Consider the following 17,065-nt stretch of genomic DNA (forward strand, 5'->3'; position numbering starts at 1 on the left):
AATGATATCCTTCCTATCATATGATGAGAAGTGAGGACAAAAGGCATCACTCTTCCAACCCTGGAGATCCCTTCCCTCCCTCAGGTTATGGCCCCCCACTTCATTTTTGGGGCACAACATCTTTATAGGACGGGGTAAAGTCCCAATACTAACAGGAGAATGCTTAGGACTCTAACAGGTTTTTGAGAATGCGTCAGTAAGGGCCACTAAATCCAAGCTTCCTTGTTCCTCTTTGTGGTCTAAGAGGACAGGCAAGGGTGCAGGTTTTCGAGAATGCGTCGGTAAGGGCCACTAAATCCGACCTTCCTCAGTCCTCCTTGTGGTCTAGGAGGAAAACTAGTGTTTCTGCTGCTGCATCGGTGAGCACAGCTATTCTGATCAGCAGGGTCCAGGGACCGTTGCGAGTTCTTGGGCGGGGAGAGGGGAAACAAACCAAAACCGCAGGTGGTTTTGTCTTTCAGATGGGAAACACTCAGGCACCAACAGGCTCACCCTTGAAATGCATCCTAAGCCACTGGGACCAATTTGACCTGCAAACCCTGAAAGAGGGGCAGTTCATTTTTTTCTGCATTACGGCTTGGCCCCAATATTCTCTCTCTGATGGGGAAAAATGGCCACCTGAGAGATGTATAAATTACAATACTATCCTGCAGCTTGACCTTTTCTGTAAGAGGGAAGGCTAATGGAGTGAAATACCTTATGTCCAAGCTTTCTTTTCACTGAAGGAGAATACACAACTATGCAAAGCTTGCAATTTACATCCCACAGGAGGACCTCTCAGCTTATCTCCATATCCTAGCCTCCCTATAGCTCCCCTTCCTATTAATGATAAGCCTCCTCTAATCTCCTCTGCCCAGAAGGAAACAAGCAAAGAAATCTCCAAAGGACCACAAAAACCCCCAGGCTATTGGTTATGTCCCCTTCAAGTTGTAGGGGGAGGGCAATTTGGCCCAACCCGGGTACATGTCCCCTTCTACCTCTCTGAGTTAAAGCAGATCAAGGCAAACCTGGGGAAGTTTTCAGATGATCCTGATAGGTACATAGATGTCCTACAGGGTCTAGGGCAAACCTTTGACTTCACTTGGAGAGAAGTCATGCTATTAGATCAAACCCTGGCCTTTAATGAAAAGAATGTGGCTTCAGCTGCGGCCCAAGAGTTTTGAGATAGCTGGTATCTTAGTCAGGTAAATGATAGAATGACAGCCGAAGAAAGGGACAAATTCCCTACCGGTCAGCAAGCTGTCCCCAGTATGGATCCCGACTGTGACCTCGACTGAAATCATGGGGACTGGAGTCGCAAACTTCTGTTGACCTGTGTTCTAGAAGGACTAAGGAGAATTAGGAAAAAGTCCATGAATTATTCAATGATGTCCACCATAACTCAGGGAAAGGAAGAAAATCCTTCTGTCTTCCCCGAGCGGCTACGGGAGGCCTTAAGAAAATATACTCTCCTGTCACCTGACTCACTCGAGGGTCGGCTGATCCTAAAAGATAAGTGTATTACCCAATCAGCTACAGATATCAGGAGAAAGCTCCAAAAGCAAGCCTTAGGCCCTGAACAAAATCTGGAGGCGTTATTATAACAGGAACCAAGAGGAACAGGCTCAAAAGGAAAAGCGAGATCAGAAAAAGGCCAGAGCCTTAGTCATGGCCCTCAGATAAACAAACCTTGGTGGTTCACAGAGGACAGAAAATGGAGCAGGCCAATCACCCGGTGGGGCTTGTTATCAGTGTGGTTTGCAAGGACACTTTAAAAAAGATTGTCCAATGAAGCTGCCCCCTCACCCATGTCCACGATGCCGAGGCAATCACTGGAAAGTGCATTGCCCCAGAGGACAAAGTTTCTCTGGGCCAGAAGCCCCCAACCAGATGATCCAACAACAGGACTGAGGGTGCCCGGAACAAGCACCAGCTCATGTCATCGCCCTCACTGAACCCCAGGTACATTTAACCATTGAGGGGCAGGAAATTGACTTCCTCCTGGACACTGGTGCAGCCTTCTCAGTGTTAATCTCCTGTCCCAGACTGTCCTCAAGGTCCATTACCATCCGAGGAATCCTGGGACAGCCTGTAACCAGGTATTTCTCCCACCTCCTCAGTTGTAATTGGGAGACTTTGCTACAGATAGTAAGTATGCTTATCTAATCCTACACGGACATGCTGCAATGTGGAGAGAAAGAGAGTTCCTAACTTCTAGGGAAACCCCCATTAAATATCACAAGGAAACCATGGAGCTATTGCACACGGTGCAAAAACCCAAAGAGGTGGCAGTCTTACACTGTTAAAGCCATCAAAAGGGGAAGGAGAGGGGAGAACAGCAGCATAAGTGGGTGGCAGAGGCAGGGAAAGACCAGCAGAAAGGAAAGAGAGAAAGAGACAGAAAGAGAGAAAGAGAGAGAGAGAAAGAGAGAGAAGAAGAGAGACAAGGAGTCAAAGAGAGAGACAGAGAGAGGAAGAGACAGGCAGAAAGTCAAAGAGAGAAGGAAAGGGAGGAAGAGACAGACAAAGGGAGTCAGAGAGAAAGAAAGAGAGACAAAGTCAAAGACAGAAGGAAAGAGAGAAAGAGAAAGTCAGAGAAAGAGACAGGAAGAAACAGAGAGACAAAGAGGAGACAGAGGAAGAGACAGAGAGGCAGAAAGTCAAACAGAGAAGGAAAGCAAGGAAGAGACAGAGACAAAGAAGGAGTCAAAGAGAGAGAAAGAGAGAAGTAGTAAAGAAAAAAGTGTACCTTATTCCTTTAAAAGCCAGGGTAAATTTGAAACCTATAATTGATAATTGAAGGTCTTCTCCATAACCCTATAAACACTCCAATACCACCTTGTTATCAGTGTAAACAAGGGCGTAGCTCAAAAGCACTGAGGCCACTGACAACCTATAGCCTTCCTATCAAAAATCCTTAACCCAGCAAGTTTCCTAACAGGGGATCCAGATCTTAATTATACTATACAAAGGTCCGAGCAGACTTAGGAAGAACTCCCTTCAGGACAGGATAATAGATGGTTCCTCCCAGGCGATTAAGAGAAAAAGACACAATGGGTATTCAGTAAGTGACAAGGAAACTCTTGTAGAAGCAGAGTTAGAAAAACTGCCTAATAATTGGTCTGCTCAAACGTGGGAGTTGTTTGCACTCAGCCAAATCTTAAAGTACTTACAGCATCAGGAAGGAGCCATCTACATGAATTCTAAGTTAATATGGACTGAACGAGGTCTTACTAATAGCAAAGAATAATTGAAATCTCAAACTTACAAGGTTTTCAACAAAAGTAAAGTTTGCTAAAAGTTAACAGTATAACTAACATGTATTATCCTACTACCCACATTCTCAAAGGATTTCTCAGACAGTTTGCAAGAAATAACGATATCTATCCTTAACGATCCCAAACAGACTTTCACAGCAGTGACTCTCCAAAACCGCTGAGGCCTAGACCTCCTCACTGCTGAGAAAGGAGGACTCTGCACCTTCTTAAGGGAAGAGTGTTGTTTTTACACTAACCAGTCAGAGATAGTATGAGAGGCTGCCAGGCATTTACAGAAAAAAGCTTCTGAAATCAGACAACACCTTTCAAACTCTTATACCAACCTCTGGAGTTGGGCAACATGGCTTCTCCCCTTTCTAGGTCCCATGACAGCCATCTTGCTATTACTTGCCTTCGGGCCCTGTATTTTTAACCTCTTTGTCAAATTTGTTTCCTCTAGGATCGAGGCCATCAAGCAACAGATGGTCTTACAAATGGAACCCCAAATGAGCTCAACTAACAAATTCTACTGAGGACCCCTGGACCAACCTGCTGGCCCTTTCACTGGCCTAAAGAGTTCCCCTCTGGAGGACACTACAACTGCAGGGCCCCTTCTTTGCCCCTATCCAGCAGACAGTAGCTAGAGTGGTCATTGTCCAATTCCTAACAGCAACTGGGGTGTCCTGTTTAGAGGGGTGATTGAGAGGTAAAGCCAGCCGGACTTCCTGAGTTGAGTGGGGACTTGGAGAACTTTTCTGCCTAGCTAAAGGATTGTAAACACACCAATCAGCACTCTGTAAAAACGCACCAATCAGCACTCTGTGTCTAGCTAAAGGAGTGTAAATGCACCAATCAGCACTCTGTAAAATGGACCAATCAGTACTCTGTAAAATGGACCAATCAGCAGGATGTAGACAGGGCCAAATAAGGGAATAAAAGCTGGCCACCTGAGCCAGCAGCAGCAACCGGCTCGGGTCCCTTCCACGCTGTGGAAGCTTTGTTCTTTTGCTCTTCACAATAAATCTTGCTGCTGCTCACTCTTTGGGTCCGCACTACCTTTAAGAGCTGTAACACTCACTGCCAAGGTCTGCGGCTTCACTCCTGAAGTCAGCGAGACCACAAACCCACCGGAAGGAAGAAAGTCCAGACATATCTGAACATCTGAAGGAACAAACTCCGCACACACCATCTTTAAGAACTGTAACACTCACTGCGAGGGTCCACGGCTTCATTCTTGAAGTCAGCGAGACCAAGAACCCACCGGAAGAAACCAATTCTGGACACACCTTGATCTTACAAAAAATGATTTTATATCAGATTGCATTATTTGTTGAGTGTCATTATTTGTTGATGAATTATTGGGGGCATATTCCTTGAGGGAAAAGGCAGCAAGTTGCTTAAACCAAATGACCACTGCATACTTTCTAGATTTTTACCTTTTGCCATACAAAAACAAAGCAGTTAGATGGTCCAGAAATAAAAGTCTGATTCTAAACATGCTCAGAACCCTCCAGGATGATACAATATTCTCTGTATCATAAGTGGTTTTGTACAATATGGGCCGATGTGTAATACTGTTCCACTGGTATTTCTCCTCCTACTCTCCACCACTGCCTCATTTATGGGTATGCCATTTAATGAAAGAACACCTTATAATCATTTCACACATCAACAATATCTAAAAGACTAGTCTAAAACCTCACACGAAAAGTCAAATTCTCTACTCCACAAGTAAGGAAACAAACTGCACACCAATAGAGTCATTTTCATTTATTATTTAACTTACCACACTTTATCTACTAAGGTTTCAACTACCACCAAAGAATAAACTAATTGTAAACTGATTTTGAGAGCAATAGACGTTTTCATTTTAATAGTAAAATCATCTACTGCAATTTCTCCTACTGCCACCTGCACTCTGAATCCACACAGTCTAGTTGCTAAGTTGACCATATTTTACATGTATAGAACTAGAATTGAATCTTGGCTCCCCAGCTTTTGGGAACTGAACAACTTTGGGAAACCACAGCTATACCGAGCTTTAATTTCACATACACACATACTGGAACGTAATGTAGACATGTTTTTTTTTTGAAGTCCCTTTGGGTCTGGAGAAAATGTGAACATTTAAGCGTCTCTTCCTCCTAGATTGATGACAACCTCCCTCTTTAAATAAACATAAACACAAAAATCAGTCCTTCTTTCAATGTTGGTTGAAAAAATATAAATATATTAAGTATCATAGCTAAAAACAATCAGTTCCCTCACCCCAGTCATCAGTTGAAATCAATGCCCTCATCAGACCATCTACTGAATCACTCTGTGATGACAACTCGAGGCCCTTGCGGTTCATCCTGCTGGCCCAATCTTCCATTCTTTGAAGAAAATAAAGACTTGGAAATATACAGTCCAATCAAAGGCAGAGTCCTCTTAACACAACAAAATAAGTAACTTTGCTTAAGTAAAAATTACTTATTCCCAGAGTAAACCAAAGGGTGCACTCAGAATACCTCAAGTAGCTACAGAAAAATGCACATTTGAAGACTTAAGTTTTTATCTCCATTCTGTTCCTAGACAATGGTGTCAAAGCAGCACAAAGCACTACCTTTGAAATAATAATGTTCTCTTTAGTAAATTACTTGAAGATACTTTTGTAAGTATAGGAGTCTGACAGACCTAGAAACAAACTCCCAATCTTGCAGAAGAATGCATGTTTTCCAAAGAAGCAATGTCATGAATATGGCTGGCTTTCCTGTGTAACTCTCCAAAGCCTAGTTTACCCATTATATAATTGTGCTTTCTGGTTCTGCAGTTTCAGAAACCTGAGGACCGGAGGGTTGTTTCTATGGGTAAATGCATCTGAATTTCAAACACAAAAGGTTAAATTTTCTACTCCACAAGTCATCTACTGCAACCTTAAAATAAGGCTTGATTCCTAAGTTCTCAAAAACTAAAACAGGAAAAACATTAAGTCAAGTTAAGAAGCATTACATAAATCTTGCATAAAAATAAGTAACATAATAACACAGATTTTTTTTTTTTTTTTTTTTGAGACAGGGTCTCACTTTGTCGCCCAGGCTAGAGTGCAGTGGCGTGATCTGAGCTTACTTTAACCTCTGCCTCCCAGGTTCAAGCAATCCTCCTGCCTCAACCTCCTGAGTAGCTGGGATTACAGGCACGCACCACCATGCCCGGCTAATTTTTGCATTTTTAGTAGAGATGGGGTTTCACCATGCTGGCCAGGCTGCTCTCGAACTCCTGAACTCAGGTGATCAGCCCCCTTCAGCCTTGCAAAGTGCTGGGATTACAGGCGTGAGCCACCGCGCCCGGCCAATAACACAGAATTTTACATCTAGAAGAGATGTCAGAAATGATTTCGAACAACCCTTTATTTTTAATGTTAGTCCTGTACAGTAAGAACCACCAATACATATCATCTCTGAGTTCACTCAATTGAGAAAATAAAAATCCAGACATTGTTAGACTACCTATCAGGTATGCACAATGCTCTTTTTAATAAGTATTTAATACAATACACATATTAAATAATGCTCCATTTAATACAGGTCCTCTGTTGCCCAGAAGACCTATATTGGTTTCAATGGCAACAATTTTTTCCCCCTCCATTCAGAATTAATCATCCCAAATAGGCAATGTGAGCATATTTAAAACCGTTTAGGGGTTAATCTTCTCTATCATTGCTTACACCAGTGCCACGACCTTAAATTTAAATAGTTCTGACTGCTAAGGAATCTCAACACATTACATTCACACATTCCCGTGCATAGAAATCCTGAATTTGAACATATGCTTCAGCACCTGGGCAAGTCATTTAGTATTTCCAAAGCACAGTTTCTTCATCTGTAAAATGGACACAACCTACCTTCACAGGGATACAAAGACCAAACTAAATAATGTGAAAACATGTTTGGGAAGAGTACAGATACACATATGAATGCTTGTTATGATTTTAAGAGCTCCAGATTCCTACATTTCACTAAAAGGAAGAATTTCGTTCAGATGTAGAAACTGAATGGACTACAGTTGCTGAGTCGGCATTACATACTTTAAAACCAAACAAGTTTCCATGGACTTTTCTATCTAAAGTTCCTTCTAGGGAAGTAGAGTAGGATGTTAAAACTTACGTATCTTCATTTTAATATTTTCACAGGTGGGGCATACACTTTCTTTTTTTTTTTCTTGAGACTTTGAGACAGGGTCTCACTGTCACCCAGGGTGGTGTGTAGTGGCATGATCTCGGCTCACTGCAACCTCTGCCTGCTGGGTTCAAGTGATCCTCCTGCCTCAGCCACCTGAGTAGCTAGGATTATAGGCATTGCACCACCATGCCCAGCTATTTTTTTAATTTTTAGTAGAGATGGGGTTTCTCCATGTTGGCCAGGCTGGTTTTGAACTCCTGACCTCAAGTGATTTGCCTGCCTTGGCCTCCCAAAGTGCTGGGATTACAGGCATGAGCCACCATGCCTGGCCCATGGAGGATACATTTTCTACATTCCTCTCAAGGGCAGGAACAGTATCTTAGGCATTATTTTAGCTGCAGTAACTGGAACAGAGACTGTCTCTGTGTTTAATAAATATTCATCAGAATATACTTTTCCAGAATAAAGTAAAACTTTGGTAAAATATATGTGAGGTGGAAAGAGCTCTGGCCGTGGAGTAGACATTTGCTCTCTTACCATGTATTACAAGTCCTTCAAGCATCCTGAGGCTTCATTTCCTTTTAAAAAGTCTACCCTGTTGCTAGGCACGGTGGCTCATGCCTGTAATCCCAGCACTTTGGGAGGCCAAGGAGGCAGGATCACGAGGTCAGGAGATCGAGACCATCCTGGCTAACATGGTGAAACCCCGTCACTACTAAAAAATACAAAAAATTAGCCAGACATGGTGGTGGGCGCCTGTAGTCCCAGCTACTCGGGAGGCTGAGGCAGGAGAACAGCGTGAACCCGGGAGGCAGAGCTTGCAGTGAGCCGAGATCGTGCCACTGCACTCCAGCCTGGGCGACAGAGCGAGACTCTGTCTCAAAAAAAAATAAAATAAAATAAAATAAAATAAAACAAAATAAAAAATCTACCCTGTCAGTAATGCCCCTTTTATCCGATGTTAGACATCCACACAGAATACCACAAATAAGGCCTTTGAGTGACAAAAAGAAAAAGTTTCTAATGAAGTCCATGCATGCACTTTACGCATAGTAGAGACCCAGTGATTCTTATTTTAAGTGTGTGTGTGTATCTGAGACAGGGTCTCGCTCTGTCGCCTAGGCTGGAAGGCAGTAGTACCATCAGAACTCACTGCAGCCTCGATCTCCCAGGCTCAAGCAATCCTCCCACCTCAGCATTCCAAGGAGCTAGGACAACAGGCACATACCACCATGCCCGGCTAATTTGTTAACATTTTTATTTTTATTTTGTAGAAACTAGGTCTCCCTATGTTGCCTAGGCTGGTCTTGAACTCCTGGGCTCAAATGATCCTCCCGCCCTGGCCTCCCAAAGTGTTGGAATTCCAAGCATGTGCCACTGCGTTTGGACTATTTTAAGAATATTTCTAATAAACTGTTATTTGGTTATATTTCCCACTGGTGGTTAAAAGCACTAAGATAAGATAGATCAGATGTCCAAGGAAAGAGAAATTGGAGAACCCTAAAGGTTTCCCTCGCTGATACATGAAGTAGAATCAAACCTTCCCAAAAAGGCAGATCCAATTCAATCCAAAACTATTCTACAGCCTAATATCACCAAACACTTGACAAAATATTATGCGGGCTCCATCTCTTACTTCAGAATTAGTTAACCTGTGATTAATTTAATCCCATCTTTAATTACAGTCAAAGAATAAATGCTCAGCAAATACTTCATTTTAACACTATCCACTGCTACCCTACTCATAACCTTGGAAGAAATGATAAGCCCTCTTTTATGGTTCACTTTTCCTTATTCAAGCAATCTGCTCACTAGCTGTTCTTTTATTTTTTACTACATGACAGTAACGAGTTGCAATGGAAAGGTCAACTGATTTTAACCCGAATTGGAATTATCTAAGAGCATTTTACATACAGAGATAAAATGGATTATTTTACAGAATTAATTTTACCCCCAATAATGCTAATACACTTTACAGAAGTACAATGTTACTATTTGCTAACTACAGGTAATCAGCTACTTCAAGGCAGTGACCACCTTTGCCCATTGGGATCATTAAAGCACACAACAGAGCACTGTAGCCAACAGAATAATTAATATTCCTGAGAATGTCTTTAAAAGACTTTCATGTATCGCTAATAGGATTCCAAATGCATGTAAGTCTTTTGGAAAGTTAGTTACATCTTTAAGAATCTCGAGCAAATTCTGGTTTATTCACTAGACGGATAAATGTGAGAAACTGATTTTTGATAAATCTCAGGATAAGAAGTGTGTATTTAAAAAATTTTTTAAATGGCCAGGTGTGGTGGCTCACGCCTATAATCCCAGCACTTTGGGAGGCTGAGGCGGGTGGATCACGAGGTCAGGAGATCAAGACTATCCTGGCTAACACAGTGAAACCCCGTCTCTACTAACAATACAAAAAATTAGCCAGGCGTGGTGGTGGGCGCCTGTAGTCCCAGCTACTCGGGAGGCTGAGGCAGGAGAACGGCGTGAACCCGGGAGGCAGAGCTTGCAGTGAGCCGAGACCGCGCCACTGCACTCCAGCCTAGCCTGGGCTACAGAGTGAGACTCTGTTTAAAAAAAAAAAAAAAACAGAAATAACTGTGTATCAAATGTAATTACAATTATTTCTTTTTAAGAAACTGCATTGGAAAAACAGACTGGAAAGAAACGTTAGCAGTATTTGTAGTTGGGTAATGAGACTATGGCTATTTTCTTTTCTCTGTATGCTAAATTTTACTTAATAAGTATGCACTAGTTTTACAATGAAACAAAGAAAAAAAGAGAAAGGAAGGAAGAAGGAAGAAAGGAGGGAAGGGAGGAAATGGGAAGGAGCACTGCTTAAAGGTAGCAAAATGGCCTAATTAGACCAGCTAGTTACCACTTAGTTAAATACTATAATTAAGTTTTCACCCTAGCAAGGAACTTTCTAAGTGATCACAAATGTTAACTAAGTCATAATATCTGCACTGAAGGGGCATCTTACCTAATTCTGTCATTTGACAGGTGTAGCAAAGAAATTATAATTATACAATGCTATACAGTTTACAAAGTGTGTTCAAAATGTCACATCATCTGTCCTTCAAATACTCCTGAAATAGGCTCATATGCCCCATTTTAAGGATCAGGAAATTGAGGGTTACAGAGATAGTAATGTGCCTTAATAATAATGTCTACGATTTATCAAATGTTTACTACGTGCCAGACTCTGGGTTAAGCACAATCCTGTGAAAATTATCCCTACTTTATAGATAGAAGGTGAAGGGGCCAGGCGCGGTGGTGACTCACACCTGTAATCCCAGTACTTTGGGAGGCCAAGGCAGTTAGATCACTTGAGCCCAGGAGTTCCAGACCAGCCTGGGCAACATGGCCCAACCCCGTATGATGCGGGGGCGGGGGGGCAATTAGCCGGGCATGGTGGCACCCACCTGTAGTCCCAGATACTTGGGAGGCTGAGGTGGGGGGATGGCTTGAGCCCAGGAGGCAGCAGTTGCAGTGAGCTAATGCCACTGCACTCCAGCCTGGGCAGCAGAGTGAGACCCTATCTCAAAATAAAAATTAAAAAAAGGAGAGAAAAGAGAAAGTGAAGGGTAGCCAGGCACAGTGGCTCACGCCTGTAATCTCAGCACTTTGGGAGGCCAAGACAGGAGGATCACTTGAAACCAGGAGTTGGAGACCAGCCTGAGCAACATAGCAAGACCCTGGCTCTACAAAAAATAAAAAAAATAGCCAAGGTTCGTGGTGTGAGCCTGTAGTTCCAGCTACTTGGGAGACTGAGGCCGGAGGATCACTTGAGCCCAGGAGTTCCAGGCTGAAGTGAGCTATGATCGCATCAATGCACTCCAGCCTGGGCGACAGAGCAAGATCCCGTCAACAGAACAGAACAGAACAGAACAGAACAGAACAGAGAAAAAGAAAAAGAAAAAGAAAGAAAAGGAAAGGAAAGGAAGAAGAAAGGAAGAAAAGAAGGAAGGTAGGTAGGAAGGTAGATTAGGTGACTTGCTTGAGATCATACAGCTAAGTCACTACTCTGATTCTAAGCCATACACTTAAAACACTTAAAACAGAAGTCTTGAATTACCTATAATTCAACTTCACAGAGCCCTTTAGTAGAGTTGGCTTATGATCCAGTCCCATGTTCTCTCTTTTAAGAGTTACTAAGTCTGACAGCCATTATGAGGGTCTATAAGCAAAAGCACTAGCCCAGTCATACCCAAAAACTCATGTTGGCGGAGAGCCCATGCCTCAGAAGAAAGGCGTGAATAACTAGAGTGCAGGGGACAAAGCTAAGAAGTCTTATAATGTACACATTAAGAAGCAACCAAGAATTCAAAGGAAACACTCCCCAGAGCAGCAAGGATAGCAACATCACGATATCAACAATTCCAGCACCTTACACTCCTGTAACCTAGCGCAATTTCCGCAGAGCCTTCAGGTTCATCTCAACGGATCCTCGCAAAAACCTGTGGGCTGGGCTGGGCAGAGCGGGAAATCAGTCTCACTTTACACAAGAAGCCGAAAGGAACGCAGAAGAGGGCCGGGTGGGCAGAAAAGCACGAGATTAAGAGCCAGGGGCAGCCACCTGGGGTGACTGGGCGCCTCCATTGACTGGAGGAAGAACGCAGGGCCCGCGGCGAGGACAAGGCCCAGAGAGGCCGAGGTGCTGGGTCCGTCGCCCGCCGAGGCTCAGGGGCCTTGGAGGTCGGCCCAGGCGCCTATCTACTCACGTTGGACCAGCTGGTCTCCAGAGAAGACGGAGGAGCAGCTGGTGACCAACGCACAGGGTACGCCCGCAGCCATAGCTGCGCTCGCAAGCCGGTTCCGTCTGGCAGCCGCTTCCGCCTTGGACTGCACCATGGCCGCCGGCGCGAGGGGGAGACACGCCGGGGAGGGCGTTCTCGGAATGACCAGGCTGCCCTGACCCCGCCCCCAGGCCCCCTTCCGCTCCCAGCGTGGAACAGGCCAGGCCGCGCGTAGTGTTGCCATGGGGACGAGCGGCCCCGGCTGAAGGTTTCCATGCTTGGAAACCGCGCCTCCGCGGAGGTAGCAATTCCCTGACCTAGCCATGGCTCAGAACACTGAAAACCACGACCCTGTCGGATCCATCTTAATCCAGGTGGGAAACGGGCCTCCCCCGGCCCTGCCCAGCCGTGCCACTTCCGAGCGAGGCCCCGCGCGCCGATTCACGGGCGCTTAGCCATTTGGTGCGCCGTCCCTAGACTGCCTTCTACACGCGAGAGGCTCCCCAAAATGCCCATCCAGACCTTCCCCCACGGCTCAGCGCACTCCCGGTGACTTACCGTGTAGGTTACGCCCCAGAAGTACGACCTTTCTGCCTCTGGGAAAACTCACGCTGAGGCCCCATTTTTAAATGTTACATTCTGAAAAATTTGAACCCATCACGTCGGGAGCGGAGGAGAGACAAATCAGACACTCTAGGAGGTGATAAGAAATTTGGAGACAAATTGAAATATGTGCATTGCTTTTCTTAAACTCCCCAGTTTTTTTAGATCTAAATGTTCCTTGTTGGGGAACACACACACACAGAACAATCAAGATAACTTGGAATGAAAAGATATAACATTTAGAAACTTGGTGAAGGAGCTTTTTAATTTGAGAGGGGAAATGTCAAGAAAGTCTTGTCCAATACAGGACAGTTTGTAACAGTTGCACTAAGATGTTTCTGAAATGATTATGGCATTTTGTTTTCACATTTATGTGAGGTAGCTTTAAGATATTTCCACATATATCATCGGTTTTAACTATCACATATATAATAGCTGCATTTGAGTAAGTCTTGAAGTCATTTGTGTAAGGTCACTCTATCAGGACTGTCACTCAGTCGGTCTGAAGTGGGTCTTATGAAAGGGATCTAATTTTTCTGGCAGAATTTTGATCTCTTACCTCCCATCTAGGAGAGATTTCCCTAAATCTACCTTTTCCCAAATACAAGCCCCTAAACTCACCAATTTCATACACTTCCCCTTTAAGAATCATACCTAAATCTTACCTGATCTTTTATCACCCTCACTTTCACCATCACCGAGCAATGAATTTAACCAAACTGCAAAGTCTGAGGGAACAGTCCCCAAAAAACTGCCCTAACTTCAACACTCATTACCTGCAAGTTTAGAGGTCCCCAGAACCACCTCACTCAGACAAGCTGGGTACAAACTTAGGGGCCCCATCACCACCCTCACATTCAATGATTCACTAGAACTATTCGTAGAACTGAGGAAAGTGCTGTGCTCACACCTCCAGTTTTATTATACTGAAAGCATACAAATTAATCAGCCAAGGGAAGAGATGCATAGGACAGAATCCAGGAGGGGTCCAGACACAGAGCTTTTGGTAATCTTACCCCTGTGGAGTCATGGACATCATTACCTGCATTACTTCCTCCCAGCCACAATATGTGACAATATGCATAGAATATTGCAACTAGAGAAGCTTATCTGAGGCTTTGATGTCCAGAATTTTTACTGGGGCTCAATCTCACACTGCCCTTGTGGTTGACCATTAATCTCCAGCCCCTCCTGAATACTTTTAGTCTCCCACTGTTCCAGAGGTCTGAGCTGATACAGCATGGATCAAAACACCCATTATAAGTCATGTTGTTAGACTGTCTGGTGGCTAAAGCCCACAGACAAAGACTTTTCTATCAGGCAGGACATCCCAGGGGCCTAGAGATCACCTCCCAGTAGCCAGGGGCAAAGACTGGACCCCTCTTTGGGTAAGGTTAATTCTTTGCTGCACATACCCCCTCTTTTTATAGATTCCAAATAATTAGAATAATAATGGAGACTCTTACCTAGGATACAACATTATAGTAATAGATAACTGTTGACACTGACTTGTGAGATGGGTCAGAAGAGCTAATAGTCATATCCTTGTTGATCTGCACCCCTACTTGTTTAAAAGGATTCCTGTGGACATATCAGGTAAAGGGCTGTGTAGAGGAAGAGAGCCTACCTGTTAACCAGATTATTAAGACTGATTCCTGTATAGTATAAAATTCTATTCTCTACATGTAGAATATATATAGTGAGGAAATTTGGAAGACTTTCCCTACTTTCCCAATGAATCCTGAGAATTTGTGAGTACGTAGCACCACCCAAATGTGCCAACATGGATTCCACTTCTGTTTGGGGCTATGGTTTATTTCCCTCAGACAGGCTACCAATAATTAGTATGTCTAGTGGAAAGCACTTGATGGCGAGTCAGAATACTGAGATCTGACCATGGCTTTGGCATTCTCACAAGTAGCGACTTTGAGCTAGTCACTTCACCTCTCTGGACCTCTTCCTCTTCCATAGGGACACTTTCCTCTTCCATAGGACATATAGTTTGGATTAGGTTCACTTCTGACTCTAAATTGTCCCAATTTCCCGAAGCTACATCATTTACTGTAAAAGTAGACTTCCTTTCTTGTTAGCCTAGGCAATCAAATTGTTTCTGGCAAATCAGTGAGTGAGTGAGTGTGTGTGTGCTGTAGACTGTAAAGCAGAGGTACTTTAAATTTCGACTTGCTTCACCCTAATATGGTCAGTTAGGTCTGTGTATCAATCAGATATATTAAACAGCTTAGGTGTTGTAGGTATTATTTTTTAGCTCCAGTTTACAGAAGACACTTAAGTACAAAGAAGTAAAGCATCTTGCCCATTGTAATACATCCAGTATGTATTGATCCTTAAATAGGCTATGGCATGTTTATGAAGTAATCTTGAAGAAGTGTGGTAGCGACTCTGGGAACTTTCCAGTCATACTTTGTAAATCTTAGAAGCTTTGTTTTTATGCTTCATTAAAATGTGGTGTATTCTTAACATATCTTTATAAATGCTTGCTTGACCCAAATATTAAACAGGTTTGTGTAACAAATATTACCTGATTTTATGATTCAAAATTAGCTTTTTAATTAAAATCCAGCAATTGTGTGTTAACACACAAAAAAACAACAATTGTGTGTTAACACTGATCTTGGGAATAAGGGAGCTCAATTGACAGTTTGCTATTTTCATTCTTTCTTATCAACCTCTCTGTCTGATTTGTCAGGTGCATACAATATAAAAATGAATAAAGTTGGCCAGGTGTGGTGGCTCATGCCTGTAATCCCAGAACTTTGGGAGGCTGAGGCGGGTGAATCACTTGAGGTCAGGAGTTCAAGACCAGCCTGGCCAACATGGCAAAACCCTGTCTCTACTAAAAAATACAAAAATTAGCTAAGCATCATGGCAGGCACCTGTAATCCCAACTACTTGGGAAGCTGAGGCAGGGAGAATTACTTGAACCCAGGAGGTGGAGATTGCAGTGAGCCGAGATTGCGCCACTACACTCCAGCCTGGGCAACACAGCTAGACTCCGCGTCAAAAAAAAAAAAAATGCCGAGTGCAGTGGCTCATGTCTGTAATCCCAGCACTTTGGGAGGCTGAGGCGGGCAGATCATCTGAGGTCGGGAGTTTGTAGACCAGCCTGGCCAACATGGTGAAACGCTGCCTCTACTGAAATACAAAAATTAGCCGGGCATGGTGGCAGGCTCCTATAATCCCAGCTACTCAGGAGACTGAGGCAGTAGAATCGCTTGAACCCGGGAGGTGGAGGTTGCAGTGAGCCGAGATCGCGCCATTGCACTCCAGCCTGGGGGACAAGAGTGAGACTTCATCTCAAAAAAAAAAAAAAAAAAATAGAAGAAAGAAGTTAAAGATAATTGAGGTAATGAGAATGACTCAGCCAAACTTTAGCAGAGATGAAGAAAATGGAATTTTATATTGCTTTTGACAGTATAGAGTCTGGTTTCGTGGCTCTTGTAAAGTCTAGAGCAAATCTTTGCTGCATTAAATCTTTCAAGGGCTTCTCATTAAGTAGCTCTGTCCCCAAATTGTCAAAATAATAATCTTTCTCCAAGTAGAAAATTTATGGAAAACAAGGTGTTTGATGATGACAGAGATGATGGATGAGATGTAAAATTTCAATATGGTAGATTTGGATCTATTTGAAGAAAGAACAGAGATTTAGAACTCAATCTCTTTTTCTACCCAAGTCTAGTGTAACTTTTTCTATAGTACTTGTCTTTATTGCAATTATACAAACAGATGAGTGGTTGTTAGAGGGAAGGAGAAAATAACTAGCAAGAAAAGGAAAAACTCTTGAGAAAGATTAGGGAGCAAGTTATTCAATTAACATTTACATAAATTCAATTAACATTTACAGAGTATTAGTTTCACTAATACTCTGTAAGGAGTTTCACTAGGTTTTACAATTCAGAAGGGGAGAATTAACATTTGTTCAGTGCCCTCCTATGTGCTTAACACCATACAAAGTACTTACATATTTTTACTCGTTTTGTTCTTGCCACTGTTTTGAGATAGCTATTATTATTCCCATTTTACAGATGAGAACACGAAGCCTCTAAGAGACTAAGCAACTTTCCCAAATTCAGTTTAGTAAAGAACGAAGCAGGATTCCAGTTCACATCTGTCAGCACCAAAGCCTATATTGATTCATTTTCATACATATTCCTTTCATTTTCATTCAACAGTTTTAAGTAGAGTAATTCTTTTTTATCCTGGACAAAGAAATTAGAAATTCAGAAAATTTGGATGTATATGGAAGTCATGTGACTAATAAGTGATTGGGCTAGGAATTATATTCAGCTGCCTTTTATTGAGT

General features: G+C 43.0%; 2 protein-coding genes across 4 annotated transcripts in view; one reads left to right on the plus strand and one right to left on the minus strand.

Annotated features, from left to right (window-relative positions):
• Nucleotides 1-12,226, minus strand: part of AAGAB (alpha and gamma adaptin binding protein) — a 60,747-nt gene extending 48,521 nt beyond the window's left edge. For 2 of the 3 annotated variants that reach the window (XM_015142539.3, XM_001111371.5), the window contains exon 1: nucleotides 12,127-12,226. In XM_015142539.3, coding sequence (XP_014998025.2) covers nucleotides 12,127-12,199 — 73 coding nt within the window. In that variant the 5' untranslated portion in view covers nucleotides 12,200-12,226. Of the gene's footprint in view, nucleotides 1-11,791 lie in introns of all 3 variants that reach the window. The other variant, XM_015142540.3, reaches the window with a different exon arrangement.
• Nucleotides 12,227-12,464: 238 nt separating this feature from the next.
• The window catches only part of LOC144329767 (IQ domain-containing protein H-like), an 83,867-nt gene continuing 79,266 nt past the window's right edge, over nucleotides 12,465-17,065 (plus strand). The window contains exon 1 of the mRNA XM_077938800.1: nucleotides 12,465-12,515. Within this exon, the coding sequence (XP_077794926.1) occupies nucleotides 12,465-12,515 (51 nt within the window). The remainder of the gene's footprint in view (nucleotides 12,516-17,065) is intronic.

This window comes from Macaca mulatta, chromosome 7 (genome assembly GCF_049350105.2).
Source record: "Macaca mulatta isolate MMU2019108-1 chromosome 7, T2T-MMU8v2.0, whole genome shotgun sequence".
NCBI classification, from domain to species: Eukaryota; Metazoa; Chordata; class Mammalia; order Primates; family Cercopithecidae; genus Macaca; species Macaca mulatta.